Here is a 26,666-nt window from a genome sequence, read left to right on the forward strand (position 1 = left end):
TTATTATTTTCATACACTCTACTCATTCTGTGTCCTCTTCCTCTTACTATATTTTGGTATCTTGAAACCTGTTCACTTTGTTCTATCTCTTTGTATTTTAATTCTAATAACCTGCATATCAGGGAAACCATACACCAATTGTCTCTCTGTTCTTGGCTTGCCTCGCTTAACATGATTTGTTCTAGTTCCATCCATTTTCCAGCAAATTAGTGCTCTATCTCTTGAACCACAGCTCCACTCCCAGCCTTTTGGTGTTTAACTGGGGATAAGAGTTTCACAGACTTTCCTGTCCCCAGCTGGCTTCAAACAAGGCTCTTCAGATCTCAGCCCCCCAAGTAACTAGGAGTATAAGCATGTTACCACCAAGCACCTGGCTTTTGCTATCTTTCAAGAATCGTAATTACAAAAAGACATTCATATATGGAGTAAAGTATATTAATTTTGCATACAATTGTCTTAATTTGAAATTTCAGTATCATCACCTATGATATCAGATAAATATATAAAACTAATAAGTGGTAAATACATGAAAGCAAGCAGGAAGCCATACTTACAATAGCCTTGAGCAGAAATCATGCCAAGAGACAGAGAGGACATATTAGTATGAAGCAAACACAGCAGTCAAAAGAAGTAAAATTTAGTAATTTATGAACAGAAGTAAAAGATACACTTTTTTTTTCAGACTTGTACATTCTCATTCTTCTATGGCTTTCTCATCCTGTCTTGTTTTCTGGAGTTTTATATACTGTGGCTAACTCAAATTAGCCATATGACTGGATATGACAATGCTTTTCTGCTCCCATACTAAAAACAAATAACATAAAAATAATAAAAACATGCAAAAGACAACCCACTCTGACCTAAGATTATATGAGAAGACTGTTATTAAAAACAGAAAAGGGCAGAAATTATGTTGCTCTTCAGAGGGGACCAAAAACATCTGGAAGGTTACTCTGTGTATTACATATTCTCCAGATACAACACTGTAGGTTAGTGAAGAGAAAAGTAAGATAAAACCTTAGGGAAAACAGACAAAACCCCGGGCTGGAGTGGCTGGGGGGGGGGGGGGGAAGGGGGGGAGGGGAGGGAGGAAGGACACATAACTTTTGCTTTATTCAAGGAATTTGAGGAATAGTCTCAAAACAAAAAGTTTTCACCTAAATCTGGTCTACAGACAGAAAAGAGCTCAGAAGGAATTTCTGCTTAGGTTAGAGCCAGAACTCATTACTAGATTGGCAAAATAACCTATTTATGCTAACAGTATTTCATAGACCTGTAATCTCACTTCTAAAATATGCTGTCATAAAGCAATGGCCCACAACATATATAATTATATTTGTTACAGTGATACCTAACCAAGCTATGGCAAACTTTTTTTTTTTTTTTTAAGGAATAAACTGCTGGGCTCAAACTGTAATCCTAGCTATTTAGGAGGCTGAGATCTGGACAATTACAGTTCAAAGACAGTCTGGAGGTATGGTATAAGTAGTAGAACACCAGTTTATTTCAATGGAAAAAAAAAAAAACCAAGTAGGCTTATACTTACAAGCCAGAGATCACAGCAACTTACATTTTAGCAGGAAAACAAAACAGTGAGCTGAAGCAAAGATGGATCAGCAAAATTTAATCCCCCATATTATTTTGAACACTTAAGTCTTAGCTATACTTTATACTTTTCAATAAATGTAAAGGATTTTCCAGTTATAGCTTATTTATACTTTGGCCAGAAATTGAGTAACAATGTGCTATCTAAGCTCTGTAAAGGATGGTTGGCATGTGGGAGTGAAGAAAACCATGGGATTCTCTCTCTTCAACAGCTCAATGCAGTGTTCTTTTCCACTGGGAATATGCCATCACAGAAGAGTTATGTTGTAATATGTAGAGTACTAAAAAAATGTTTAAAACTTCAGCATGAGGAAGGAGAAAAGTAGGAGGAATTTAACATTATAGAGATACTGGCATTCTAGGGATGGCATTATTTTATTATATATCAAGTTTGCAGTAAAAATTTCCAGTCAAACATTCCTCTTTCTTTCTGCCCTAGAGTTTGAATGCCTTGTGCTTGTTAGATAGGTACTCTACCACTGAAGCCATACTTCTCTTCCTTCCTCTCTGCCTTCTTCCTTCCCATTCTTTCGCCCATATTCTCCTCCCTTACTAGGGCTCTAACTCAGGGCCTCATGCTCTAACCCACATCCTCATTCCAGCTTTTCTGCTGGTTAAGTGATGATAAAATCGGGTGAACTTTTCTGCCTGAGCTGTCTTTGAACTCAGTTTTCAGCCTCTTCAGTAGGCAGGACTACAGGCACGAGCCATTGGTTCATGGCTTCTGTTTTTGTTTTTTGTTTTTTGTTGTTGTGTTTCTTTTTCTTTAAACACAGAGAAAATCCCTGTACTTTTCCTTGAAGTTGAGCTTTGAAACTTTAAAGTCTCAATTCCTTAGCTGATAATTCTTTTTTTTTTTTTTTTTTGGCCAGTCCTGGGCCTTGGACTCAGGGCCTGAGCACTGTCCCTGGCTTCTTCCTGCTCAAGGCTAGCACTCCGCCACTTGAGCCACAGCGCCGCTTCTGGCCGTTTTCTGTATATGTGGTGCTGGGGAATCGAACCTAGGGCCTCGTGTATCCGAGGCAGGCACTCTTGCCACTAGGCTATATCCCCAGCCCTAGCTGATAATTCTTTAGCAAAGTAAATGTGAAAGTCAATAAAGTACAGGCTGTGCCTTTTCACAAGGAATGCTAGTAAAAAGGGGGGGGGGGGAGCTTTTTTTTTTTTTTTCTAAAACCAGTGTAACACTAAATGATTCTGATAAAGATCATCTTCAAAAAGAAAAGTTACAGCTTTTCTCAACATTTTGAACACGGTAGTACATATTAAAACTTACATCTTCTGCTTTTGAGCCTTGATCCTGTAAAGATTTTTGTAGTTCTTCAACTTGTGATTGCACCTCTAGAAGCCTTTGATTCACCAGTCTAGAAATCAAATGTACATTAATTTTTTAAGTACAGGCTTGTTATACATTTTTCCTTTGGCTGTCTTGTTGACTATACAGAAGGCATCATTAACAAATGAAAGCACCATGTTATAAATAGCAGCCTCATTCATGAGTATAGCTTATGTTTTATATGCTTCAAATTTCCAAGTTTTTATTTTCCTTTTCTTGGCAAAACATAAACCACACACACACATACACACACACACACATACACGCACACACTCAATTAAAAAAATACAGGTAAGTGAACAACAACAACAATAAAAACCAAACAAAAACCCAAAGGAGTGAAGTGTATATAAAAACTCCATGGAGGAAAAACAGTAGGCTTAACTTCAATTAAGACTGTAGTATCAAATAAAATATTTCTGTGGTTAAGGTTGAAAAGATGATTCAAGACACTTAAGTTTATGTCCAGAGATGCACAGAAAAATGAGAAAATATAATATTCAAGAATGGTATGATGGGCTGGGGATATGGCCTAGTGGCAAGAGTGCTTGCCTTGTACACATGAGGCCCTGGGTTCAATTCCCCAGCACCACATATACAGAAAACGGCCAGAAGCGGCGCTGTGGCTCAAGTGGCAGAGTGCTAGCCTTGAGCAAAAAGAAGCCAGGGACAGTGCTCAGGCCCTGAGTCCAAGCCCCAGGATTGGCAAAAAAAAATAAAGAATGGTATGAGGAAAAGACTGAAATCAGAACAGAGGAAAAGATCAGATAATATCCCTTTACATTTTGTATCAAATAGTAAGCATGTACAACATATCCTATAATCAACAATTCTCAAATGGTTCTCAAGTGGTTGAACAAGTTTACACTCCCAAAAGTGGAGCTGTGGGCTGGGGATATGGCCTAGTGGCAAGAGTGCCTGCCTCAAATACATGAGGCCCTGGGTCTGATTCTCCAGCACCAGATATACAGAAAATGGCCAGAAGTGGCGCTGTGGCTCAAGTGGCAGAGTGCTAGCCTTGAGCAAAAAGAAGCCAGGGAGAGTGCTCAGGCCGAGTCCAAGCCCCAGGACTGGCCAAAAGAAAAAAGAAAAAAAAATGTGGAGCTGTGGCTCAAGTGGGAGTGCTAGCAGAAAACTTCAGGGACAGTACCCCGACCTAAAGTTCAAGCCTCAGGACTGGGGGAAAAAAAGCATCCCTGTGGAAAGAACTAGTATGGGGAAGCCCACAAAACACCCAAAGCTTAAAGCAGAGACTGTATGACTACTGGCTGTTTTCTATAACCTTTCTTTCTCCATCTTCTCTATTTTAAAACTTTTCCAAGTCTTTTTTTGTATTTTTAATTTTATTTATTATTTTAAAAATTAACTTACTTCATTGTTATTATAGAGGTGATATACAGCAAAAGTGCCATCACAAGTCAGGAAATGAATACATTTCCTTTCATACAGTGACCTCTGCCCCTTCATTTCTCCTAGTCCCTCATTCTCTCCTAGTCTCTCCCTCCTGTCTCACAAGTTGTATAGTTCACTTTTATAAGTGTCCAGTGAGCTCCACTGATGCACTTATTTATCTTTTTTCTTTCGAGTTCTCCAAGTACTTTTTTTGGGGGGTGGGGTGGGGGAGAGGCTGTCCCTGAGGCTTGAACTCAAGGTCTGAGAGAATGTCCCTGAGCCTCTTTGTGTTCAAAGCTTGAGCCACGGTACCACTTATAGCTTTTTTGAGTAGTTTATTGGAGGTAAGAGGCTCTTGGGGACTTTTCTGCCTAGGCTGGCTTTGAACTGTGATTCTTAGATCTTAGCCTCCCTGAGTAGCTAGGATTACAGGCATGAGAGCCACGAGCATCTGGCTCCATGCATTTTTTAAAAGGCACTCAATCATTATATTTCTGAGAGTTCATGTATAAAATTTTTTCTGGTTCATGCTGAAAGATATTCTTATAGTAAGTTTGATATCTCAGCACCATTAGAACTTAAAGCTATAGGAAGAATGGAAGGGTACAGAAAAGTCACAATTGTTACTTGCAAAGATTGACTCCTACCTGAGAAATATAAAGTCAAGCATAAAAGAGCACAGGATATGTCATAGCAGAAAATTAATAAAAATGTCAAATCTACTGGTGCTTTAGGCCATGACTGTAACACCACCTACTAAGGAGGCTGAGATTTGAGGATCTTAGAGCAGAAAAGAAAGCCAGAGCAGAAAAGTTCACCAGACTGTATCTCCAGTTAATCAGCAAAATGACAGACTGCAAGTATGTCTCAAGTGGTAATAGGGCACTTTGAGTGGACAGGGCTGAGCACAAGGCCCTGAGTTCAAGCCCCACAAGAAATCAGTCAACTCTCTGAAAAGAATATATCATGATCATAAGGGAAAAAACATAGGATTACAATTGTTATCTATGAAGAATTTCAAAAATGGAAATGAAGAGACAAGTCAAACAAAATATAACCATAACCTGTCAGAGAAAGCTACTGATTTTAACATAATTGGCTTTGAAAGAATGCATTAACAGAATACACCAAAAACTTTTCAGTAGAATAGTAATTGTTTAGTTAAATTTCCATATTCTAAATACTTAAAATAAGAGGTACAAAAAGTATCAGATTAGAATAATTCTTAATTCAACTCCATACTAAAGTGATCTTTTTAAATACCCAGTGAGAAGACAATAAACTTGTTAGATTGGAATTGGAAGATTACATTGTGGGTTTTTTTGTTTTGTTTTGTTTTTTCCAGTCCTGGGCCTTGAACTCAGGCCCTGAACACTGTCCCTGGCTTCCTTTTTGCTCAAGGCTAACATTCTGCCACTTGAGCCACAGCGCCATATCTGGCCATTTTCTATATATGTGGTGCTGAGGAATCGAACCTAGGGCTTCGTGTATATGAGGCAAGCACTCTTGCCACTAGGCCATATTCCCAGCCCCACATAGTGGTTTTTTTAATTCTCTCTTTTTTTTTCTTTTTGGAGGTAGTATAGATTGAATTGAGAACTGCCATGCTAAGCAAATCACTAACAGTTGTTTTGGAGATGGGGTCTTGATACTTTGTCTGGGCTGGCCTTGGACTAAAGATCTCCCCCCTTCCATTTCCAAATTAGTAGGGATTATAGGCACACCCACCATATCTAGATCATCCTCTACTTTTAATGAGCTATTACAAAGACTAGAGCGTTGGTATCAACTTGAAGAAGTGAAGAGAACAATGCTGCTATAAAGAGCATGAGTAAGGATGGGATGAAGAAAGATGGAGAACAGTGGAAGGCGTGACACTGATCAAGATTCATTGTATTCATATACTGCTTTGTGTACAACTACTTAAAGATAAAAGTAAAATTAAAGAGAAAAGAAGAGCAGGAGAAGGGATGAGATGGGGAAAGATAGGGAAACACAATGGAAGGGGTGACACTGACCAAGAAGCACCGTACTCAACCTGACATCTGGAATTAAAACTCCTTTGTACAATTACTTAATTAAAAAACAAAAGCATGGCTGGGAATATGGCTTCGAGGCAGAGTGCTGGCCTTGCATGCATGAAGCCCTGAGTTCGATTCCTCAGCATCACATAAACAGAAAAAGCCAGAAGTGGCACTGTGGTTCAAGTGATAGAATGCTAGCCTTGAGCAAAAAGAAAGCCAAGGACAGTGCTCAGGCTCTGAGTCCATGCCACAGGACTGGAAAAAAACAAAAAACAAAAAAGTAATAACAAAAAAACAAAAGCATGATACTCTCTGGTAAGTTCAAAAGCAGAGAAACAGATTAAAGAACTCTTAGAAAGATATAAAAACAGCACATGGCCATTTTCAAAATACAAGTGAAACCTCTGTTTAAGGGGATCACAATCAAGGCAAAGGAGAACCTGTGCTGAAAGTTGACTCCTATATATACTATACCTATTCTCTGTCTCCAGTTCATTCTTGCGTAGGTTTGCATCATCCAGAAGGCTCTGCAACAAGGCAATTTTTTCATTGTCGGAACCCTCTTGATGAATTTTTAACATCTTATTCTCGTGCTGGAGACGAATAAGTTTCTCCCTGAAAGAGTAAAACAAAAACTGATTACCTGGTACATAAATACAATATGGTATCAAAATAAGACATACATAGCTACCGATTTAATATACAGAGTACAGATGAAAAATAATGAAGTACCTGCAATAAATTTCTTTTCAAAGTTAATGATCTCAGATTATTAAAATAAATTTTCTATGTATTATGACTTTTTTTTTTTTTTGGCCAGTCCTGGGCCTTGGACTCAGGGCCTGAGCACTGTCCCTGGCTTCTTCCCACTCAAGGCTAGCACTCTGCCACTTGAGTCACAGCGCCGCTTCTGGCCGTTTTCTGTATATGTGGTGCTGGGGAATCGAACCTAGGGCCTCGTGTATCCGAGGCAGGCACTCTTGCCACTAGGCTATATCCCCAGCCCCTGTATTATGACTTTTAATGAAGGAATTCCCAAATTTCAATTCACTCAGAACTTGTCAACACATGTACTGCAGGAAAGATATAACTGAAAATTAACTTGTATTAAAGACATAATTCATTCTTTCCTTTCCACAGGATGTCCTTAAAGAGAGCCTCATAAAAACAGTACTATCAGATATGAGACAGTATGAAGAACTGTCCTTATTATGTAAAACAAACTAAAAAACCCAAAATGAAAAAAATGCTTCTAATTTTGCAAACACCTTAAGTTCTATAAAGCACTTTCACTTTTACTATTAAAAACGAGTCATGCTTATGATTCAATTAAATTTTTTTTTTGGCCAGTCCCGGGCCGTGAACTCAGGGCCTGAGCACTGTCCCTGGCTTCTTTTTTGCTCAAGGCTAGCACTCTGCCACTTGAGCCACAGTGCCACTTCTAGCCATTTTCTGTGTATGTGGTGCTGGGGAATCGAACCCAGGGCCTCATGTATACACGGCAAGCACTCTTGCCACTAGGCCATATTCCCAGCCCCTTATGATTCAATTAAAAAATTGAACTTTGTGGGGTTTTTTTGCTAGTCCTAGGGGTCTGCGTGCTGGCCTTGAGCTTTTGTATTCAAGTCTAATGTGCTACCACTTTGAGCCAAAGTGTCACTTGCAGCATTTTGGTGTTATTTGGAAATAAAAGAGTCTCATGAACTTTGCTACCTGGGCTGGCTTCGAACCTTGAACTTCAGCTCTCAGCCTCCTAAATAACTAGGATTATAGGCCTGAGTCACCTAGGAAGCACTAACTTCATATTGCTCAGTTATAGTAAATAAATGTATTATATAAGTAAAAGTATTAAAAAGTGTAAATAAAAAAGAAAATGTAACCCCTTTAACTCAAAGGTGCAAAATAGTTGAAACACAGTCTCTTAATTCTGTTCTGATACAATCTTTTTTCTCCTCTTTTGGTGTTGGTCCTGGGGCTTGAACTCAGAGCCTATGTGCGGTATAACTGAGTTTTTGTGCTTAAGGCTAGCATTCTGTCACTCGAGCCACAGATCAATATCTGGCTTTTTGATAGCTAATTGGAGGTTAGAGTCTCACAAACTATCCTGCCTGAGCTGGCTCAGAGCCATAATTCTCAGATCTCAGCTTCCTGAATTGCTAGGATTATACGTTTGAGCCACTAGCAGTTGGCTGATATGATGTTTTATTTAAAAAAAGTAATCAACAAAAAACATTGTACTTACAAATGGACATGTTAAATTGAATCCCCGCCCCTTTACAACTGCTTAAAGATAACAAAAAGTCTGATCAACACAATCAATATATGTTACATTGGGACTTGCTGCTTACAGTTAAAAATCTCATAATCTTTTCACATTATCAGTTATTCATTAGTATTTTAAACCACATATTAGGATATATAAACAAATTATTTAATTAATGCCAAGTTACTGAATATTTATTATCATGTTTGAACTTTGGTAATGATTAGCTTTATAATATATTTTGTGTATATCCTTGGTTATTTCCTTAAAATAAATATCTAGAAAAGTAATTACCTTAGACAAGAAAAACATACTGATAATTTACTCAAGAGTTATACCACTTTTATCTTTTACCCTAAAGTTGAGGCTTCTAATTTTCATGTCCTTAATAGCAATGTAAAATATCTAATATTAGTCCAATATTTTGGACTTTATTAGTCCAATTTTTATCAGTATTTATTGCTCCAGTTTTTTGATAGCTCTCTTGGAGATAGAAAGTATATGACTCCTTTGGTGATATAAAGTAGGTAGAGCCTTAAAGGAGAGAAATATACAGTAAAATAGAAAATGTTCCTAGTGTTGATATTGCATTATACTCCTTTTGTTTATTCAGTTTAAATACCAACAAATAAAATTAAGTTATCTTTAGTTATTCAATGAGTACTTGAATAGTTATTTCAATTTTTTCAAGATATAAATATACAATGCATTTTAAAATGTTACCAAGAAAGCTCAAGACTAGTGTCCATTTTAGAAAGGGACACACAGACCCCAAAAATGTAAAAGCCATGCTCAGGATGGGTCATTTTTCTGGCCACCTGGTTCCTTTATCCTCCCCGCCCCCATTTTTCATTCATATACACAAAAGCTAGGAAAGGAATTTTTAAAATGCTATGGCTAAATATAAAAGTTAGGTATTATTGGAGAAAGAGTAGAGAGATTTTCTTTGATCTACAGCATTGTATCTTTCCCAGACCACTCCAAGTGATTAGCAGAAAAAAAAATTAATTATTTTGCAGGCTGATAGCTGAGTATAATTTTTGTCTTTGAAACAGGTGTTTTCACTGCTGAATGTACCCTGATGTTATCCAAGTACAGAATGTATTAGTGAGCTATGTAAGTCTTAAAGACTGTTGAATCAAAATGAGAAAAATAAGTCTATTGGATGCCAGCTGAAGAAAATTAACACATTGAAAAATTGAAAATTCAACATGGAATTCATTTTAAAGTTTCAATAATAAAGGAAGCCATGCTTTTTTTTTTTTTTTTTTAAATCTGTTGTGGGGCTTGAAATCAGGGCCTGGGAGCTTTCCCTGAGCCTATTTGTGCTCAAGGCTAGTGCTCTACCATTCAAGCCACAGCATCAATTCTGGTTTTTGAGTAGTTTATTGCCTGGGGTAGCTTCGAATGTGATCCTCAGATCTCAGCCTCCTGAACAGCTAGGATTACATGCAAGAACCACCAGCAGCTGGCCAAATTCCTGCTATTTATATTGTAAATCTTCTCCAGAAATACTATGCAGGGTGACTATAAATATCACCACTTCCTTACCTGATTTCAGGTGTAATAATTTCGGCTGCAAGGCTGTCTGAAGATTCCTGACTTCCTAGAGGTATTAACCCTATAAACACAGACATGAATACAAGGTTAATAAAAACCCATCTTTTATTCATGTGATTCAATCTCTGTAGGGATCCTACCTTGAGCTACTTTAATAGCTAAAATTATCAGCTGTTTTTTTATTTTGTACCAAGAAACCTATGCCTCATATATGCTAGGAAAAAGAAATCATTTTTCTCAAATTAAAAAAAATGCCATAGTAGCCTTACAAAGTTATTTTAACAGTGTAATCATTTCTTTTCAGTTGAAGACAAAATAATTATTCTTTTTTCTTTTGAAATATTGCCGTGGGGTTTGAACTCAGGTCCTTGCCCTTGTTTGGAAGCCCCCTACTTACAGGGTCTCATGTTTATACCTGGGCTGGCCTGGGCTGTGATTCTCTTATTTACACTTGTTGTATAGCTGAGATGTGTACTACCACGTCTGGCTTTTTATTGGTTGAAATGGACCTCAAACTGTGTTTCTTCCAGTCTCAGTCTCCCTAGGATTACAGGCATGAGCTATAGCTTTCAGCATATTTTAACCACTTTTATGGAATAGAGCTGTGTAGCATTCTTAATGCTGTGACATTCATAAGGCCATATAAGTAAAAATTACTACTATTTTCAACAATTTTCATCACCCACATCAGAAATTCACTATCATTAGTCAGTAACTATCCATTCTTCCCTCTCCAAAGTAACCTTTATTCTTCTTTGTCTCAATGATTTGTTCATTTTAGACATCTTATATAAGTGGAATAATAAAATATTTGTCTTTTTGTGTCTTGGCTTAATGTTTTGAAGATTGATTCATGTGCTGGGTGCTGATAGCTCACACATCTGTAATCCTAGCCTCTCTGGAGGCTGAAATCTAAGGATAATGATTCCAAGCCAGCCTGGGCACTGAATGTCAGAAGTGGCAGTATGGCTGATGAGGTAGAATGCTAGTCTTGAGCACAACAGCTCAAGGGCAGTGCCTAGGCTCTGAGTTCAAGCCCAGGACTAGCACAAATTTTTCTTTTTAAAAGTTCATATGTGTTACAGAATTGATCAGAATTCCCTTCTCTTTATGGCTGAATAATATTCTATTGTATGTATGTCATATTTTGTTTATTCATCTGAATCTTGGGTTGTTTCCACATTTTGGTAATTGTGAAGAATGCTGCTACTAACATCTGTGTATAAATACTGGTTGAGCTGTCACTATCAATCCTTTTGAGTATAATGGAATTAGGAAAGGAAATGCTAAATCATATAGTAATTCTATTTTTAACTTTTTTTTTTTTTTTGCCAGTCCGGGGGCTTGAACTCAGGGCCTGAGCACTGTCCTGGCTTCTTTTTGCTCAAGGTTGGTACTTTACCACTTGAGTCACAGTGCTACTTCCAGCTTTTTCTATGTATGTGGTGCTGAGGAATCAAACCCAGGTCTTCATGTATATGAGGCGAACATTTTACCACTAGGCCATATTCCCAGCCCTATTTTTAACTTTTTAAAAAGAGACAAAACAAAGAGTTTCCACAGCACTGCCTCTTTCTCTTCCTGGGATTGAATCTAGGGACTCCTACAATGCCAAGACTGTATCAGTGAGCTATTTTATATTTCATATCGGATAGGGTCTCCTGATACAGCTCAGGCTAGCATCAAAATTATGTCCTTTTTGCCTCAGCCTTTCAAGTCCTGGAAATACAGACATGCACCAACATGTCTGGCACTAACATTTTATTCCTTTTTGATACTACTGTAATTTCAATTTTAGAAGGTTCACTGGTAATGCTCTCTGGTAGAGTGCTTATGTAGCATGCACAAGGCCCTGTGTTTGAATCTCAGCCAAAAAAAAAAAAGGAGGGGAGGGGGGATAATGGAGAGTTTCAATGGACACCTGCCCGGACAGCTTTGAACCGTGATCCTCAAATCTCAGCCTCTCGAGCAGGTAGGATTATAGTTGTGAGCCACTAGTGCCAGCCTAAAGTTTGATATATAGTTTTAAAAATGTCTCGAGAGGGAGAAACTAGGAGAAAGCAAAGAAAGGGTGACAATGTCCTAAAAGAAATGTACTCATTACCTGACTTATGAAATGGTAACACATGTGTACAATATCTTAATAACAATCAAACTATGTTTAAATTTTTTAAAAAGGTTTTGAAAGTCTTTTCAGAGTTGAGTTTAAGAGAGATAAGTTAACAGACACTTTTGAGCTAATAACAACTCATATGCTTACATTTTTCTTTTTTTTTTGTTTTTTGTTTTTGTTTTTTGCAAGTCCAGGGGCTTGAACTCAGGGTCTGGGCCCTATTCCTTAGCTTTTTAGCTCAAGACTGGTGCTCTGCCACTTAGCCACAGTGCCACTTCAGCTTTTTCTGTTTATGTGGTACTGAGGAATTGAACTCTCAGGGCTTAATGCATACTAGGCAAGCACTCTACCACAAAGCCACACTCCCAGCCCACTTTTCATTTCTAAAGGTAGCAAATTAATTATGTTAAAGTAAATTTAATACTTTTACTGATATAATCAAAATATACTATCTTGTGGAGATGTTTTACCTTGAGTGGTAAGCTGCCCTTCTTGAGCCTGTACACAACGAAGCTCTTCAATAGTTTCCTTCAGAGAATCTCTTTCTGTTCTTAACCTCTAGGGAGATAAAAAAAACAATAAAGGTTAGCTTCAAGTTTTATGAATTAAGTAATCAGTCAACATGGACACATTTTATCTTTTGATCTTTTATGGAAAGATCACAAAAGGTGAAAAAGATTCAAACACTATTTTTCCACTGTAACAATACTACACATATACTACTGCAAGGAATCTACAGTTAAACATAAGAAACAAATCTAGCTACTTCATCTTTAACATCAAGTAATTATTTAACATAGTATTCACAAAAGTAAAATGATAATGACTTCATATTCACAAACCATGAAAATAAAAAATATCTTTAACATTCAAAATACACTGAATGACAAAAAATTGTCTTCTCAATGAATTCTAAGAAACAGAAAAGCTACATGATTTTACCCCAAGTCTAGAGCAAAACAATCCTAAAGTGGCAACAATAGTAGATAAATATTAATTATAAGAAATCAGAATGAAAGCAAAATGTGCTTTCCATCTTCTATATTAGTTATTTCTACAATTTAAAAATAGAATTTTTAATGTATTTATATGGAAAAAGGAATATAGTGAAAACATAAATACCACTGTGCTAATTTTAGCAATTCTGAAAACAAAATACCTAATACATATACTCACGTCTTTTTCTTTTTGAAGACTGTCTACTTTCTCTTTTAGTCGCTTATATTCAAAATCTAATTTATCTGCCTTTTTTGATTCTTCAGATAATCGATTTTGTAGTTCTACTACCTGATACAGAAAGACACAATTTTTGTAAAATGAAACATTAAAATTATCATTATTGAGTTCAAGGCATAGAGTGATAGAGTATGCTTGATGCCTTAGCTTTAATCCTCAGGGGTGGGGGGATTATCATTATTTTCTTCTACAGGATTATAAAAAAAAACCTTCTTCCTATAATCAAATGAATTTATATGATTCAACAGCTGAATATACTAGAAACAACTAGGAATATAGGTATGTCTATTCTGGGCAACAAGTGGCAAATGCTTGTAATCCTAGTCAAGAGGCTGGGATTTGAGGATCGGGGTTCAAAACCAGTCCAGGCAGGAAAGTCTGTGAGACTGATCTCCAATTAACCATCAAAAAAGCTATAGTAGAACTAATACAATTGACAGACCCCTAGCTAAGGAGGAAAAAAAGGAGAGAAGAGATTCAAATCAACAAAATTAGAGATGACAAAGTAAACATCACAATGAACATCCAAGAAATCCAAAAAAAGATTGTGAGAGACTACATTCAAACTTTTCCATGAAATAGGAACAGAAGGATTACTACCAAACACATTCTATGAAGCCAACATAATACCATCTACAAATCAGATAGGGACCCAACAGAAAAAAGAATAGACCGACCAATCTCTATGATGAACATAGATGCAAAGCTTTTTTTTGGCTGGTCCTGGGGTTTGAACTCTGGCCTGGGCACTGCTCTTGAGCTTCTTTTTGCTCAAGGTTAGCACTCTATCACTTGAGCCACAGCACCACTTCTGGCTTTTTCTATATATATGCTGCTGAGGGATAGAAGCCAGGGCTTCACGTATATGAGGCAAGCACTCTACCACTAGGTCATATTCTCAGCTCTAAGCGCACTTCTACATATAAATTTTTCTTTTCTTTTCTTGTGTGCCAGTTGTGGATATTGAACTTTGCTACAGACTATTGCTCTAACATTTGAGTCACAGCTCTACTTCCAGTGTTTTTGTTGGCTAACTGCAGATAAGAGTCTCTTGGACTTTCCTGCCTAAACTGGCTTTGAACCCCAATCTGCAAATCTCAGCCTCCTAAGTAGTAAGGATTACAGGCATTGAGCCGCCAGTTCCCAACAGCAAATTTCTCTTCAATTCTCTATCTTACGTCCTTGAGTAACTGTTCTGAAAGATCTTCCTCTCCTTTTTTTTCGTGCTAACACTGGGGCTTGAGTTCAGGGCCTCACATTCACGTGTGTGTGTGTGTGTGTGTGTGTGTGTGTAAGAGAGACCATTCTCCAACTCAATTTATAAGATAGTACAAGGGAAGTATAGCAGTGAAATCTTAAAGTAAATCAGAGAGAAAATTTATTCTAGGTAGAATAAGTAAATCTAATAATGTGAAAAATAAATAAAATGTGACCAAACTAAGTTTATCTCACAAATCCAAGGATAGTTTAAGCGTAGAAAATCCATACAAATAAGACTCATTACATTAATAAAGGAGAAGCATAAGAATTTCTCAAAAGATATGGGAAAAATAATTGCTAAAATTCATTATCCATTTTAGGTAGGAAAATCAGGAATTTTTCTACCTTAATTAAAATGTAGCTAAAAACCAACAGAAACTCTGAATATGCTGACAAAACACTGTGAACATAAAAATGAACAATATAAAATGGCTTCCCACTGTTGTGATTTCTAAGCAAAGTTATGTTGAAGGCCAAATATACTGATTAAGAAGAAACAAACAGAGAACAGAAAGAAACAAAACTTCTCCTTTTGATTATTACATTATTTCTGATGAGACAATCTACAAACATCAGAAGCAACATGAGATAAAACAAGACAGAAGAATCAAGACCTGAAGTCAAATTCATTCATTTGTATCAGCCATAAATAGAAAATTGTTATCATTCTTTAAGGAAGTGCATCTAAGAGAAAAACCCAAACAAAGTATCTATGAAAAAATATAACAAATATGTACATGTTCTTCATAAGAACATTATTTACAATTTAAATATATGGCATAATAGTATGTTCAGAAATAGAAACACTAACATTGTCACAATGATGACAATTCTTCCTGAACTGATAAACATCCTTATTGGAATTTCAATCCTCAAAGTTTTGGTTTTTTAAAAGAAAGCTAAGGGGCTGGGAGTATTGCCTAGTGGCAAGAGTGCTTGCCTCCTACACATGAAGCTCTCGGTTCGATTCCCCAGCACCACATATATGGAAAACGGCCAGGAGGGCGCTGTGGCTCAGGTGGCAGAGTGCTAGCCTTGAGTGGGAAGAAGCCAGGGATGGTGCTCAGGCCCTGAGTCCAAGGCCCAGGACTGGCCAAAAAAAAAAAAAAAAAGCTAAGGCTCAAGAGTAAGGAGTTTCAAAAGAGTATAGGCATGAGAATCTGCTCTACTAAATAGCAAAATCATTTGAAATCTACAAAAAACAGGACAGTGGAGTATAGTATAGAAATACATAAGTAGACCAACAGAACCAAAGAATGCCCATACATAGCACAGAAATTTTAGATGTGTAAAGCAGGACAGTAGATCACTGAGAAAAATGAACTACTAAAGAATGGTGCTGACCTATCTGTATGTCCATATAGACAAAAACAGTACTACAAAGATTCCTTCCTCATACATGGAAGTCAATTAATAGTCTAAATGGTCAAAATAAACTTTATATAAAGAAGATTTTAGACTATATCATTATGTAGGAAATAAATTCTTAAACTAGATACAACACAAATCATAAAGACAGATATTCTTCATTATATTAAACTTATCAACCATAAAAGAAAATATGATAGAACTATGATCCAGTATACCATTCTAGAGTATCTATTTGAATATTACAAGTTAGGATACCTGCTGCACTATTCACCATAGCCAAGATATGGAAACAGCTTGGATGCCCTACAAGATGAAATAATCAAGAAAATGTGATACCAGCCAGTGATCAGTGGCTCATGCCTGTAAAACTATTCAGGAAGCTGAGATCTGAGGATCATAGTTTGAAGCCAGCCCAGGCAAGAAAATACATGAGAGTCTCAGCTCCAATTAACCAGCAAAAAGCCAAATTGGAGCTGTGGCTCACATGTTAAGAGTGCTAGTACTGAGCAAAAAAGGTCAGGAAGCACGCTCAGTCCCTGAGTTCAAGCCCACGACCTGAGTGCATGCACGCACACACACGTGGTACATATATACAATTTTACTCATCTATCAGAAAGAATAGTATTACGTCATTTGTGGTGAAATGGATGGACCTAGAAAAAAAGGCTCAGAGAAATGGTGCATGTTTTATCTCATATGTGGAAGTTAGATCTAAAATACAAAGAGACACTGAAATAATATATAGAGTTATAGGCATACCTACACAAATTGATTAAAAATTGTATTCTTAGGGGAAAAGCTCAATGGTGTAACTCTCCTGAGCAACTAACAACCCAATTAATAACATAAATACCAGGAAGCTGAAACATGTTCTGTGACGACAGAGGAGGAAACCAGAGGGGGGATATACGAATGAAGGAAAATATAGTCATTATATTCAAAGTACATTATGTAAAAATTGACCTACCTAACTTGAGAGTAGGGATGGGAAAAATGGGAGAGAATGATGGAAGGAGTAATACTGATCAAGATGCACTGTACTCATAACCTGATTTCTGGAGTCAAAACCTCTTTGTACAATTACTTAATAAAAATAAAGTAGTATTTTAAAAAGTGTGAAACGACAGGTAATAGACATATAGGAAATAAAATTTAAAAAAATGTGTCAGTGATGGAAACTTATTACCTCAAATATATAAGAAACTTTTATGATCAGCAATTCCATTTTTTAAATGGGTAAAGAGATAAAAATAGGTATTTCAAAAAAGAAATATGGTAAGTAAATATATTTGTAATCTGGGTAATAAGAAGCCACCACTTTCTATTCATCTAACTGGCAAAATGTAACCTTTGACAATACTATCTGTTGGTGATGATAGAAGCAAATAACTCATATACAGTGCTTGTTGAAAATAAAATCACTTTAGAAGTACAATCTAGGAATAATCTAAACACACTGAAGATACAATAAGAAATTTCCATAAAGCTTCAAAACCTCCACATAGGTATAAAAGACAACATAATCAGTGTGTGTGTGTGTGTGTGTGTGTGTGTGTGTGTGTGTGTGTGTGTGTACGTGCGCTTTCAAAGTAGGGCCTGGGTGCTGTCCCTAGTCTTTTTTGTTCAAAGCAAGAGCTCTACCTCTTGAGCCACTAATACATTTCTAACTTTTTGTTATTAATTAGAGATAAGAGTATCATAGAATTTCCTGTCCGGGCTGGCTTTGAACTGTGAACCTCAGATCTCAGCCTAAGTAGCTAGGATTACGGTCCTGAGCCAGTGGAGCCAGGTTTGGCACTTCTTTTAATATATATACATGCAGAACTAACTTACATGTCTCTTAATAAAATGGATTTGGAGTCAGTTATTCAAATCATGAAAATAAAACTACATAAACCAAAACAAATCCTTCAAATATACTGACAAAAAAAGGAAAATATTTTTACTAAATCATTTAAAGATCTGGAACATGTCAAAATGTTACACGTTCTTAAGAATAATCAGACATGTGGCAGAAGTATAGAAATAAGGTGGGCACCAGTGGATAATGTCTGTAATTCCAGAGAAAGCAAGATCTGAGGATCACAGTTCAAAACTAGCCTGCATAGTAAGGTTTGCAAAATTCTTATCTCCAATTAACCACCACCAAAAAGGTGAGTAAAGCTAGAATTGAGCACAAAAGTTCAGGGACAGCACCCAGATCCTGAGTTTAAATCCCAGGACCAGCACACAAAAAAGAAAAATGCAAAGGGAGTGAAAACCACAAAACAACATGAAGATCAACAGTAAGAAGAGAAGAGTCATATATTTTCCCTTTTTGTTTGTAAATTCAGAGCCTGAGCTTTTGTGCGTAAGGCTAGACTACCAACTTGACCTAAACCATCATTACCAGCCTGGACTGGCTGCAAATCTCAATCTTCAGCTCTCAGCCTCCTGAGTACCTAGGATTGTAAGTGTGAGCCACCAGTACCTGGCTTGGTCTATTTTTGAAGCCCATCAATGTACCATACTATTATTTTGCTGTTGTGTTGTATTTCTAAAGTAGGACATAAATTTTAAGACTTTTTAAAAAGAAAGGATCTGCTATGGAGAGACCAATAATTTTTGGATAGAACTATTTTAAAATGAAATTTTTTGTTTGTGGCAGTATTGGGGTTTGTGCTCAAGGCCTTACATTTGACAAGCAGATACTACTCTGAGACTTGAGTCATGCCTACAACTCACGATTTGCACTAGTTATATTGAGGTAGATTCTCACTTTTTGCTAGGAATTCCAGTCCTATTCATACTTTCCACCAAAGCTGGAATGGTACAGGCCACTAGGCTCAGCTTCTTCTGTTGGGACTCTTCTACCCAGGCTGACCTAGAACCACAATTCTCCCAATCTCATCCTTCCATATTGCTGGGATAACAGATACATGCACCACTGTACCCAGCAACTGTCTGAGAATGGGTCTTATTTATAAACTAGGCTGGCCTCAATAGCAATCTTCCCAATCCTAGCCTTCTAAGTAGCTAAGATTAGGCATGTACCACTAGCACTCAGCTTTAAATTCTTTAAACTGTAAGACAAACAGAAATAAATATAATGAAGAATAGATGAAAAGTCATGAAAACACAAGTTAGTGAACTTGCTTATCTCTATGTCCTTGATAAAGCAGTTGCTTGCCATAAGGAAAAATGTTGTCTCTGTTTTTTTACCTGTCTCTTATATGTCTCAAGTTGACCTCGAGCTGCATTGGCTTTTCTCAACTCCTCCTCTAGACTGACAGTATTTTGCATATACATAGTATTCTTTTCTTCTAAGAGTTTAACCTGTCGTCTCAAATCACCAAGGTCTTCCAGCTTCTTTTTATAAGATTCCACTTGACCTTCTAGTTTAGACACTTTATCAGAAGAATGTCTAGAATGAGATGAGAAAGTTTAAAGTCAGAAACACAGTTATAAACTGTTTCAATAAAAAACAAAGAGAAATGACAAGGTAAAATAAAATGTGTAGTAATGACATTATAAGACCAAAGTAATTCCAAGTTAATGTTTTGCTTTGGGTAAAAATATGATCAAACTTACAGAAAGTTCATTCAGAATGTTATGTAGTTTAAGAAAATAGCAAAGGGTAGCTAGCAGTCACACTTACCACAAAAGTAAAACAAAATTGTACAGTGTCCAGTGATTTGTAACTAGTGACAACAGGAGCATAGGTTTCACATATTGGGAAAAGTGTAAATTTTATTTTATGTAGTCTAAGCTTGGTTTTAGAAGAAGTGTTAAGTATCTCGCTGTTCTCTTTTAAGATTAAAGAGACCTAGCCAGGTGCCAGAGACTCAGACCTGTTACTCTAGCTACTTGAAAGGCTGAAAGCAGAGAATCATGGCTCAAAGCCAGCATGTGCAAAAAAGTCGGTAAGACTCCACCTCCAATGAATCAGCAAAATGCCAAACTTGAGGTATGGTTTAAGTGGCAGAGAACCAAGCAAACTGAGAGTTACAGTACAAGGCCCTGAGTTTAAGACATTGGTGCCAGCATGCATACATGTATGTGCACGCACACAAAGAGACCTAAGTAAATGTGTGATGCGTGTGTTTGTGAAAGACTGAGACTCAAGATAGGAAGATAAATAAATGATAATTGTGTAACATAGTGCCTACATAGGCAAGATTTTTGAAATACTCAACTGATAGTATCAAATGGGTAAAACAATTACAGGTATAGAGCAGAAAAGAAAAAAGATGGGTGGGAATGCAGAGAAGTGTAGAGGGCACACAGGGCTTAGAGAGTCAAACAGTTCATGACTTCTTTCTTCTACAGCAGGAAATAAGGTCATCTACTGAGATGAAGGCATGGTAGTGGAAGACAGGTGAGAAGAACTATGAAAGAAATGGAAGATAAAGTTATTTAATGGTGAGGAATAGAAAGATGGACCAGGGATAAGGGCCCAGTGCAAAATAAAATTTATACTAGGAAAAAAATCATAGAACTGTGAACTGTATGATTTTTGTCTGTATATCCTCAGCGTTCAAAGAAAAAAAGGTAGAAAACATAGTCATAGTCAGAATGAATCATCAAATGACAAAAGATTGTGCAAGAATTAAAACGGTGGAACAGCGAGGTGACAGGGAGTGAGGAGCCTAGAGGAAAAGTAACTAAAGAAAGATGCCATACAAAGACACCTTAACTAAGAAAAAGGGGGCTGGGGATATAGCCTAGTGGCAAGAGTGCCTGCCTCGGATACACGAGGCCCTAGGTTCGATTCCCCAGCACCACATATACAGAAAACGGCCAGAAGCGGCGCTGTGGCTCAAGTGGCGGAGTGCTAGACTTGAGCGGGAAGAAGCCAGGGACAGTGCTCAGGCCCTGAGTCCAAGGCCCAGGACTGGCCAAAAAAAAAAAAAAAAGAAAAAGAAAAAGGAAGATCAGGACTAAGAGCTCAGGAAAGAAGGAAGAAGAAAGGAGGAGGAGAAAGGAGGATGAAGAAAAAGGAACAAGAAACAAAAGGGAAGAGGGGAAGGGGAGGAGGAGGAGGAGCAGCAGCAGCATCCGTGTTAGATAAATGTAACGTGATGGCTACAGGTAACTTTCTACTTAACAAATACTTTATGACATTTACTTGGCAGATATCATTCTAAACTCATTTAATTCCTCACAGAAACTTGAGTATACACGTTATCTTTTTTTACAGTTGAAAATATGGTTACACATCCATTAAGTCCTGGGATCAGAATCCAGGTGATCTGGTTCTTAAAAGATGGTATGCTCAAAGAGGCCAGAATTTCAACATCAGAAGTAGAACTATTTTGGGTAGCAATGGGCCTGAAATTTCACAGTGAAGGGGAAACATACCTAAGAACATCTATTTCGTCTTTTAGAGACTGAGCTTCATCTGCCAAAGTGGTTAGTTCATCATTCTGTTGTCGAAGTTCAGAGATTTCCTTTTCTAATTCTTCACAGCGTATTCGATAATCATCTTTGGCTGCTTCTAGTCTGTAACCAAACAAAAATAGATTTGAAAAGCCCTGTCTGTAGTCTCATAACTCTCCTTAGAAGAAAAGGAAAATAAAAATATATAACATAGAAATAAACTGTTCTTGAAAATGTCTTTGACTGTGGCTACATTTGTCATCAAATAGGTACAACTGCTCCAGGAGTGGCAAGGACAGTAACTAGTGACTATATTACTGTCAGAAAGATAGACATCATGGAGTACGCTCTCTAAATATTGGAGATATACTTTAATTTTTTACTATACATTATCTTCCTTGTTGAAAATTTGTAAAATCAAGAAAAGCTAAGAAAATAAAAGCAACTTTATTTTACTTTTTGTCAGTCATGGGGCGTGAACTAAAGGCCTGGGTGTCCCTGGGCTCTTTTCGTTCAAGACTAGCACTCTACCACTTGAGCCACAGTGCCACTTCTGTCCTTCTGGTGATTAACTGGAGATAAGAGTCTCATGGCCTTTGTTGCCTGGGCTGGCTTTGAACCATGATCCTCAGATCTCAGCTTCCTGAATAGCTAGGATTACAGGCGTGAGCCACTGGTGGCTAGCAGGGTTTCACGTTTTTAGCTTTTGCCACTTCTGGCTTTTTGCTGGGCTACAACCCCAGGACCACAAACATACACACACAAATGCCCACACACAGACCAAACAAGAAAAATGTACTACTGTAAATCCCTGTCCATGCACAATTACTTGTTTTATTAAAAGTGATTTTAGATTTTGGGTAAAGATCATCTTTTTGATGTTTTCAGGAACCAGCACTGTCATTTTTCCTATCTTCTTCTAATTTTTTTTTTCAGTCTACCTTTGCTTGCCACAAAGCTCCAGAGCAGGTAGAGGTGGGACAGGTGTGTGGGACTGGCTGATGCATGGTTTCTTCCCTTCACCCATTAATTCTGCAGCTGTAACATTCTTCCTAGAAGTATACTTATTTCATGTTGAAATAAGAAATGGACAGTTTTGGTTTTTTATTACATAGACACTTGGGTCTTAACTAACCCAAGTACCTTACACTATATTCTTAACACTGAATTACATTTACCAAATTAAAAAAAATTAAGATCTTAATGAGCAGTCTTTTACCTGAACGTTTCTTCTTGTAGCTGCTCTAACTGGGTTTGGAGCTGCAAGTGCCTTCTTCCTGCTGGACTGTTGGGATCTTCTATGGAATCAGATTGATTGAGTCTTTCCATTAATATCTGATTCTCTGCCAACAAACTACTCTTCTCCTCTTGCAATGCTGCGACCTGATAGAATATGGGAAAACAGCAATTATTTCCTCCAATTACACCAATATCAGCTCAATCTCTTATGAGTTAATATTATGAATGAAAGCCTATTTCTAAGGATGTTCAATCTCTACTTAAAACATTTACATTATACTCAAATATTGCATACATAGAATATGAAAAATAAGAATTCATTCTTTTATTTATTGATTGACTTACTGTTTTACTTATTTTGAGATGCAATTTTACTATGTTACCCAGGCATCTCAAACTCCTAGGTTCATGCTATCTTCCTGCCTCATTTTCCCAAGTAGCTAGGACTACAGGCAAATGTCTCAACATCTGGTTTTATTTCATATTTTAAAAGATAATTCATCAAAGAAGGTATTTAAGAATACAGAAGAATTATCATCATTAGTCACCAAGGAATGGAAACTTATATCAGTGTTATTAAATTCTCACTACAATGGATAAAATTCAAAATGACTATACCAAGTACCTTCAAAGAGCAAAATTAAGTCTCAGATATTTCTGGTAAGAATATAAAATATCTCAAAACTTTGGGGAAAAACTTAGGTATTTCTTTTTTTTTTCAAGCAGAGAAGAGTTTTTGGGGGTGTGTGTGAACAAACTTCAGGCACTCATAAGATGCAGGCGTGGGGAGACAGAGGGGAAGGAAGAAGAGAGAAGGAGCAGAAATTTCTTAATATACTAAACATGGGACTACAAAGTGAATCTGCAAGCCATTTATCTCCTAGGTATTTACTCAAAAGAAATAAAAGTATATGCCTACATATCTTACACAGAAGATTTTTAGCAGCTTCACTTGTAGTAGGGAAACACTTGTAGGGAAACAATTTAAATTTATCAACTGGTAAATGCATAAGTCAACTTCTGTATGTCCATTCTAAAAGAATATTATTTGGCAATAAAGTTACCTACAATGTTTGATAAGAAATGCACTCATTACCTTACCTATACAATTGTAACCCCTCTGTACATTATCTTTACAACAAAATAAAATTAAATTTAAAATAAAAAAGCAAATTACCTATTGACTATATGATAAATTTCAAAATAAGGAAACTAAACCAAAAATAGAGCAAATGTACTGGGCTCTTATTTATTTAGCTATTCCTGGGCTTGAACTCAGGGCCTGGGTATTCAGCCTCTTGAGTAGCTAGAATTACAGGCATAAGCCGGTAGTATCTGGTTGTATGATTCTTCTTTATGTGCTGGTCCTGGGGCTTGAACTCAGGGCCTAGGCACTGGTCCTGAGTTTCTTTTGCTCAAGCCTAGTGTTCTACCACTTGAGCCATAGCTCCTTGTGCTTGTTTTTTGTTTTTGTAGTTTACTAGAGGTAAAAGTCTCTTGGACTTTCCTGCTGGGGCTAGTTTTGAACTGTGATCCTCAGATCTCAGCTTTCTGAGTATCTAGGATTACAGGCATTAGCAACCAGCAACTGGCTTGTAAGAAACATTAGCAATCAGCAACTGGCTTCTAGAAAACGAAAGTTAACCCATAGTAACAGAATATAAACCTGAGGACTGGTGTAGGGATTATTAAAATTAAACTTTTAGACTGATGCATTAATTACCTTGATTGGCAATAGTTTCATATGTTTATTGTAAATCAAAATGTATTAAAATTATGCATGTTAAATTTAAGTTAATGCTGGCTACTCAAGTTACAAGGATCATGTTTTGAAGCTGGCATGGTCAGGGAAGTTCATGAGACTCTTATCTCCAATTAACTGACAAAAAAGCTAGCAATGAAGCTGTACCTTAAAAGGTAGAGCACCAGCCTTGAGTGAAAAACAATAAGGGACAGTGTCCAGGCCCTGAGAAGTTAAAGCCTCAGTATTGTTGTAGGTATGCACATATGTGTACAAACAGACATTCACACACACTCACACACACAATTTACTATATAATAATGTCTCACAAAAGTAAAAACAAAAATTTCTACATCTCCTTTCTTTCAGCCACTTTCTCTTGAACATGTTCTAGTCAAGCTATGGCCCTACTATTTTACTGCTCTCAGAGCTATTAATGACCTCCTTATTACTGATATGTACAACATTTGATACAACTGATTGTTTCTACTGAACTATTTGCTTCTGTACCAAACCATTAGTCTTATGGTTTTTATTCTCCTCAGTTGATTACTCTCCATTTCCTTACTACTGCAATGTCTAAATATAGAATGGCTTCCAGTTTTGTGGTTGTAAACAACATCTATTTTCTGACATCTCAATAAACTGGCTAGTATTTCCACATGCATGTCTTAGTAGGAATCACAAATCTAGACTTCCCTAAAAAAATCCTTTTTATAAACTGACATATAATAGTATGTATTTTTGTGATAGCATTACTTACATGTATATAAGTTCTAGACAAAAGAGATTTTTCTCAACCTTAACTGTTCTATTAAATTTTTAATTCTGACAGTTCTTGTTTTCTTGCCAATACTGAGGCCTGAACTCTAGCCTAGCAGTCTCAGTTCTTTTGGTCACATATGGTAGTGTATCACTTGGACCACATTTCCAGTCCAATTAAATGGAGATAGTCTGATAAACTTTTTGCCATGGTCACTTCTGAACCTCAATCATCCAGGTCTCCACCTGTAGCTAGGAGTACAGTTCTGAGACATTAGCACCCAGTCTGTTCTATTCTTAAATGACTGAAGTTATTAATACTGATCCTTCATTGATCTTTGCTGTTTGTTTTTTGGTGGCACTGGAACTTGAATTCAGGGCCCTGACCACATTAGCCACAATGTAGCACTCTTTTGGCTTTACTTGTTTTTTTTCTTCCAGATAGAATCTTATACATTTTGCTGAGAGGTTGATGCTAGATTTGGATCACTAATTCCCTCTTTTTACCTCCCATGTATCTGGGATTACAGACAAGATCCACTTTCCCTAGCTTGTTTGTTGAGATGTGTATCACTATCTCTTTGCTCTAACGCCCTGAATTGTAGTCCCCCGCCCCCAATCTCCATCTCTTCAGCAGCTGGGATTATAAGTATGTGCTACTGAACCTGATATTTCTGATTTTTACTTTTTAAAACATCAATCAGCCTTTTTTCTTTTATTGTCAAAGTGTGATACAGAGGGGTTACAGATTCATATGAAAGGCAGTGAGTACATTTCTTGTTCTACTTGTTACCCTTCCCCTTTTCCCTCTCCCCCCAAGAGTTGTGCAGTTGGTTTACACCAAATGGTTTTGTAAGTGTTGCTTTTTAAATGGTTTGTCTTTTTCTTCTTTGTCTCGACTTTGGTAGAACATCTTCACGGAGGGTGTTAAACATATTGGAAAGAAAAACCTCTTAAATTTCTCCAAATTTCTTTACTTTCTGCATAACTAATTTTCTGTTTACTTGGATCCATTCCCTCTGTGCTACAGGTTTTCCCTACAATTAAGATCAGTTAGGCTGGGTTCTGGTGGCTCATGCCTATATGTAATCCTAGCTACTCAGGAGGCTGAGATCTGGAAATAGTGGTTCAAAGTCAGCTCAGGCAGGAAAGTCTGTGAGACTCCAATTAACCAGTAGAAAACCAGAAGTAGCTCTGTGGCTAAAAGTGGTAGACTGTTAATCTTAAGCAAAAGAGCTCAGAGACAGCGCTCAGGCCCTGAGTTCAAGCCCCATTGCCAAAAATAAAAAATAAAAAGAAGTCAGTTAGCAGCAAGGGTACTCTTAGCATTGCACTGCATCTTGGCTTAAGGATATTCCATAAGACATAGACATTTATGTCAATCATTATGTCAATCATGACCTGAA

The 26,666-nt window shown here is 37.0% G+C and overlaps 1 protein-coding gene across 2 annotated transcripts in view; it reads right to left on the bottom strand.

The window, feature by feature from the left end:
• The window catches only part of Hook3 (hook microtubule tethering protein 3), a 100,758-nt gene that overhangs the window by 12,893 nt on the left and 61,199 nt on the right, over positions 1 to 26,666 (bottom strand). For both annotated transcript variants that reach the window (XM_048330488.1, XM_048330489.1), the window contains exons 9-16: positions 22,738 to 22,901; positions 21,501 to 21,641; positions 19,362 to 19,563; positions 13,470 to 13,580; positions 12,764 to 12,851; positions 10,172 to 10,241; positions 6,832 to 6,972; positions 2,882 to 2,969 (exon numbers count right to left, since the gene is read on the bottom strand). In XM_048330488.1, coding sequence (XP_048186445.1) covers positions 2,882 to 2,969; positions 6,832 to 6,972; positions 10,172 to 10,241; positions 12,764 to 12,851; positions 13,470 to 13,580; positions 19,362 to 19,563; positions 21,501 to 21,641; positions 22,738 to 22,901 — 1,005 coding nt within the window. The remainder of the gene's footprint in view (positions 1 to 2,881; positions 2,970 to 6,831; positions 6,973 to 10,171; positions 10,242 to 12,763; positions 12,852 to 13,469; positions 13,581 to 19,361; positions 19,564 to 21,500; positions 21,642 to 22,737; positions 22,902 to 26,666) is intronic.

This window comes from Perognathus longimembris, chromosome 21, assembly GCF_023159225.1.
Source record: "Perognathus longimembris pacificus isolate PPM17 chromosome 21, ASM2315922v1, whole genome shotgun sequence".
NCBI lineage: Eukaryota > Metazoa > Chordata > Mammalia > Rodentia > Heteromyidae > Perognathus > Perognathus longimembris.